The sequence below is a fragment of the Oncorhynchus masou genome, chromosome 15, assembly GCF_036934945.1.
Source record: "Oncorhynchus masou masou isolate Uvic2021 chromosome 15, UVic_Omas_1.1, whole genome shotgun sequence".
Lineage (NCBI taxonomy): Eukaryota > Metazoa > Chordata > Actinopteri > Salmoniformes > Salmonidae > Oncorhynchus > Oncorhynchus masou.
The window spans coordinates 16,220,627-16,226,634 of record NC_088226.1 but is presented as its reverse complement, the minus strand read 5'-3'; the positions used below and the strand labels follow the sequence as shown (position 1 = coordinate 16,226,634).

At 43.0% G+C, this 6,008-nt stretch overlaps 1 protein-coding gene across 1 annotated transcript; it reads right to left on the bottom strand.

Annotated features, from left to right (window-relative positions):
* Positions 1-961: 961 nt before the first annotated feature.
* Positions 962-4,428, bottom strand: LOC135555751 (prohibitin 1). Its single transcript, XM_064988449.1, has 7 exons — positions 4,321-4,428; positions 3,730-3,824; positions 3,228-3,389; positions 2,986-3,128; positions 2,672-2,788; positions 2,372-2,467; positions 962-2,181 (listed from the first exon to the last, which is right to left on the bottom strand). Exons 2-7 carry the CDS (start codon positions 3,812-3,814, stop codon positions 1,969-1,971), a joined length of 816 nt encoding a protein of 271 aa, XP_064844521.1. The 5' UTR covers positions 3,815-3,824; positions 4,321-4,428; the 3' UTR covers positions 962-1,968.
* Positions 4,429-6,008: the final 1,580 nt, after the last annotated feature.

The following is a 6,008-nucleotide window of genomic DNA, read 5'->3' as shown; positions in this document are numbered from 1 at the left end:
GTATCTGTCCCCATCTTTAGCCGGGAAATTATGAGAAAACCAGAGCTGGATTAGACACGGAATCAGTTACTGGAAAAAGCGAACGACTGCATGAAATGTACATCTAAATGACAATGCCCAGATGTTGAGGGAGATTTGTTGGATACAGTATTTAACTTTATACATTTTTTCATTGCCCATTTCCTGGACATAGAAGTCTATAAGGATGGATGTAATGTACTAACCAAACAGTAGATTGAGACTGGTCCGTTGTTCCTGTCTGTAACCACTCTTCTAAAATGAAATGTGGAACAATGTGCAACTGTATATTTACTAACTTTCCCCTCTGACCTAGGTACAGAAGTGTAATTGTCAGTTGAAGTATGCCAATTACAGTCATACAAATACGTTCATTAGATTGTAATATTTACTGTAGTGCCCACAACTGACTAAAACAAACAGGAAATCAGACTTACATCCTGTGTAAGCGAGACCTGAATGAGGCACTGTTTATAGTACTCCATTCTGCAAAGATCTGTGCTAAAGTGTCTACAACCTATAATCAGGCTGTTGGGCTAGGAGGTGAAAGGCAATAGAACCAGTCAAGAACAAAACCATCTGATATGAAGCATAGCCAGGTTTATATTTATAAAACTACCGCTACTTTAGTTAGTGTATAAACTACATTGTATATATTTGTGCAATGGTAACCTAGTAAATGTTTGTTCTCTGCCTCAATGTAAACATAAAATATGCTTAGGAAGTCCTTTCAAACTCTATACAGAATTTACTCAATAGCAGATAAAAGTTACATCTGGTCTAAGTTTTATATTTATGCACACAAGTGCAGGTATTCACAATTGGATGCAAAACTCACAATATATTTATAGGGCCCTCTTGTGGCTATAAATGAGAGAACCATAACTTGAACATCAGTGTCACATTTCAGAGATTTGGTACACACACACACAAAAAGAGTTGCTGTAGAAATAGGACAATTTTATTGTTAAGTTGAGACATATTGAGTGGAATGCGGGGGCTTGCATATCCTCCCTCCAAAATAACAGACACAGCGACAAACTTTAAAGAATCAGGGAAGGTTGCGACACTTGACCATCTTACAGGCACGTTTCATACCACTGGGCTAGGAGGGACATGTCACAGAGGACCATGGATGAGGTGGTGTGGACAGCGTGCGAGTAAACCAAAGATGATTCTGTAGAGGATCCAATCAAGTAGAGGGGAGTGCAGCACTGGGACTCCATGGCAATCAAACTGGGAGGATTTTAGGAAAGCTAGCTGTGAGAGGACATTTGACAAGCCATAGACACAATAAACTAAGTCAAAGGGATGGGTAGATTCAGAGTCATATTTAGAATAGACGGCTCTGGGTAGATTAGTTCAGATCATTTGTACAATGGTTTTTCCACTCATAACTTTAAATTACAAGGGTGCTTTGGATCCTACACTACTTTGGTGTATAGCAGCATCTTATTCACCCATGGAAGTTTGTGCTTGGCTAAGATTAATGCAAATCCAGTTGATTAAATAGCTTGTCCTCTCAGAGCAATAAATCCCCAGTATTGTGATTGCCGTGGTGGTTATAATAGTGCTAAAATGTTCCATCCTTCATGACATTCCAAACAGCTCTTCTCCTAAATTAACACAATTACAACTTCTTCATATCACAGGACTGTCACTGCGCTGAATTTGCCAGACAAAGCCAAGGTAAATACAAAATCAGTGATGCAGTAAATTGACTTACTATATGTAGTTTACCATAGATCAATCCTAAGGCTCCCTCTTCCCCACACACTGCCCAGACTTCAGAACCTTATCATGGACCTTTCCACACTCCCAAGCCGCCATTATTTCACTAGTCCATAGTTAGTCGGAGTGGGAGGAGAGTGTGTGAAGGTGGACACCCGTTCCCTCACCCCCTCCATGGCCGGTCACAGGGAGGGGCGGTTAGGTCAGGGTGTGTGGGTCTCACTGGGGCAGCTGGAGGAGTGTGCCCTGGCCGGCAGGCAGGTAGGTGATGTTGCGGGAGCGGGACAGCTGGAAGGCGATGTCCTCGGCAGCCTCCAGCTTACGCAGCTCTACCAGCCCGTCTCCAGCCTCCTGCAGGGAGTTAGCAATGAGCAGGGCGGCCTGAGAGTCACCCTCCGCTGAGATGATGGCTGCCTGTTTCTGTTGCTCGGCCTGGGGAAAGTAGAGAAGAAACACACTGTTGACTTCTATTCATCCTTTATAAAAGGTGTGCAAGGTCAGAATCACTTGGTTGTTCAGGGTCACTTCTAGCTTCAAGTGTTTTAAATGCATGGTCATCATTCTTATCACCTTAAAGAACAAATCTGTCAATGTCTCAAACAAACCCTTTCAGCCTTCTTACCTTCTCCACGACAAACCTGGCCCTCTCGGCCTCCTGCTGAGCCACCTGCTTCATCTCAACAGCCTCTGTGAACTCCTTACCGAACGTCAAGTGTGTCTGTTGAAGGAGGAACATGTCTTCAATTAAAAACACAGAACATGTAAAAGTAATGACCAGAACCACTTGGTAAAACACTGTTGCTTCCTTACTCATTAGAGCAATGATATGAAACGTTAACAATATTTTTCTGCACTCACAAGATATTATAAAATCATAGGAATTAGTTGTTTTGAGTATTATTCCTTTAAAACAGCAGCTCACCAGTGAGACGTCATCCAAGATGAGGCCGAAGGTGTTGGCTCTTTCTGTCAGGTCGTCACTGACCTGCCGAGACACCAGCTCTCTCTGGGTGATGAGCTCACCGGCATCAAACCGGGCCTGTGAGGTGCACACAAACACACATAGACGCAAATAAAAAAATAAAAACAGGATAGCATAGACTTCACTGCAACCCAATGCCATTCAGACTTTTTTTTAATGACAAGGCCTCAGAGGTGGAAACACAAAAGTCTGTTTTTACCCCCAAACCCCAGAGTAAAACCTTAATGGAAATGCGGCATTAGTCTAACACTCACCACTACGGACTTGAGGACCTCTGTGGTGATGGACGGCAGTACCCTCTCGTCGTAGTCCTCTCCAATGCTGGTGAAGATGCGTGGGAGCTGGCTCGTCACTGGCCGGAAGAGGATGCGCAGTGTGATGTTTACATTCTGCAGATCTGTGTGTGTGTGTGGGGGGGGGTAAAAGCTTTTAGTATGTCAGAGAAAGACTAAGTGTGAAGGCTAATATGCTGGTCCTCGTGACTCATGTTAGTTACCTTTGCTGCCTGTGATGACAGGCACGTTGCGTGGACGAGAACGGCAGTCAAAGATGATAGGCTTCTGTACCCAGGGAATGAGGAAGTGGGTTCCCTCGCCAACTACGGCGTCTTGCACTCCCCGGAACCTGTCAAATATAACTGCCCGATGACCTGCGTCAACTGAAACATTAAGAAATATTAGGCCAATTCAGGTTGGTAGTGTTATGGAATTCACAACTTTAAGTCTTAAGTCATTCCTAATATTGCGGCAGGTGGCCTAGTGGTTAGAGCGTTGGACTAGTAACCGGAAGGTTGCAAAATCAAATCCCTGAGCAGACAAGGTAAAAATCTGTCCTTTTGCCACTGAACAAGGCAGTTATAAACAAATTCTTATTTTCAATGAATAAGAATGTGGGTTAACTGACTTGCCTAGTTAAATAAAAGTTCAAATAAAATCAAACTCCAGGTGTTTCCATGATATCAAGATCGACGGATCCATTTCCAGAGCTCAATGTCTCACCATTGAAGAGGGCGGAGTTCACAACACCTCCACCAACGGCGAGGGCCAGCCCCAACTTCCCGATGGATTCAAATAGTTTCGCCATGTCTGCGGCCCTGAAAGAAAATGTATTTAAGTTTATAGCTCTTAATCATATTACTGAGTATGTAGTGGTATAATATATCTGCATGTAGGTAAGTAACCACTAAAGCTATCAAGAGCTCGGAGTTATTCCATTCTGACGTGATGGCCTTGGTCTGTCAATGATGCCAACGCTACATTAGCTAGCCAAGCAAGCAGACTTCGCAACAAAAACGACTAAGACTATTTAACTAGCTATGTGAATAGAAACATGTCACACCTGGACCTGTCATGCCAAACGACAGTATTTGTTACCCTGATCTAGAGCTATCACGACAATCTGTAGCTACATGCTCACGCAGCGACATGAACTTGCAAATCGCTCGCTCGTGTCATTGTTACTCAATGCGTACCTTCCCGTTTTACGGAATAATTACACATAACTCGTCACACAGCAATATCTGACTATTAGGGAGCTTTGTTAATTATATATTAATACATGTATATAGTCAGAACTACATTACCACTCACCTACTGTTTTGTCAGTTCTGTCTATGACCTCCAACGTTAGAACGCATTAATTATTTTTCTACAAGGCATGCGCGGCAACTTGTAACAAACTCCTCTCTGATTGGATAAGTAGTGCTCCGGGACTTGTTTATCGATTCAATTCATTGGCCAGTGAGAATGTCGCTGAGCATTCTGGTTGCTGAAGTTCATTCAGGGCTCGAACCACACAGTTTGTTTCATAATTATATATTTCTGTCATTTGAACAGGGTTGAATCATAGAGTTTCTAACCCCCGAGGGGCCACATCACAAGACTTACGGAAGACTTGCGAAACAAACCATGCAGACCGGGCCAAGGTTTGAGAAGTCAATGAGAGAAGTGAAAAATTATTCGTTAGTTGTTAATTTTCTCAAAATGTAAAGGCACAACCTATATTTGAGTCAATGTCTTAAGTAGTTGAACATGTTATTACTCCAACCTCGTGAAACTGACAAACTAACACGTTTTAATGTTATATCGAAGGAATGCCTTTGATTTGACGGTCTGCACAAGCGCAGCTCAGCGGAAGACAACCCGTATGACCCGAAAATGTGCTTCTGCGCATGAGTTAGGTAGCTATTGTCGCCATGACATCGCCTACAAGTGTCATCGGGGATTTCTATTGGAGAAGCAGTTTCAGCCTGTCGTCATGTCTTTGGTAGAATTAATCATCTCTTTGGCGAGAATAATGTCTATGCAGATGTTTGACTGTTTCTTCTTAATTTTTCAAATTATGAGAGATTAGTGAGACATATTGTGAAAATAAAGTTGAACTTAATGTTGAATTTACTTCAGTGACTGGCTTCACACACACACACACACACACACACACACACACACACACACACACACACACACACACACACACACACACACACACACACACACACACACACACACACACACAAAAGATTTGGCATGGGTCCCCAGATCCTCAAAAAGTTATACAGCTGCACCACTGAGAGCATCCTGACCGGTTGCATCACCGCCGCCTAGTATGGCAACTGCTTGGCATCTGACCATAAGGAGCTACAGATGGTAGTGCGTACAGCCCGGTACAACACTGGGGCCAAGCTTCCTGACATCCAAGACCTATATACTAGGCGGTGTCAGAGGAAGGGCCAAACAATGGTCATTACTTTAGTCACCCTAGTCATAGACTGTTCTTTCTGCTACCGCATGGCAAGCGGTACTGGAGCAGCAAGTCTAGGACCAAAAGGCTCCTTAACAGCTTTTACCCCCCCCCCCCCCAAGCCATAAGACTGCTGAACAATTAATAAAATGGCCACCCGGACTTTACATTGACCCATTTTACAAATTACCTCGACTAATCTGCACCCCCCCCACACACACACACAGTCACACACACACACATTGACACCCTGCTTATAGCCTCATTATTGTTATTTTTTAACTTTAGTTTATATAGTAAATAGTAAACTCTTGAACTGCATTATTGGTTAAGGGCTCGTAAGTACGCATTTCACGGAAAGGTCTACACCTGTTGTATTCGGGGCATGTGACAAATACAATTTGATTTGATTTGTACAACTAACCTTGTGGGGACACACAATTCAGTCCCATTCACAATTCTAACCCTAACCCTGTAACCTTACCCTTTTAATTTTTAAATGTACCTTTATTTAACTAGGCAAGTCAGTTAATTAAGA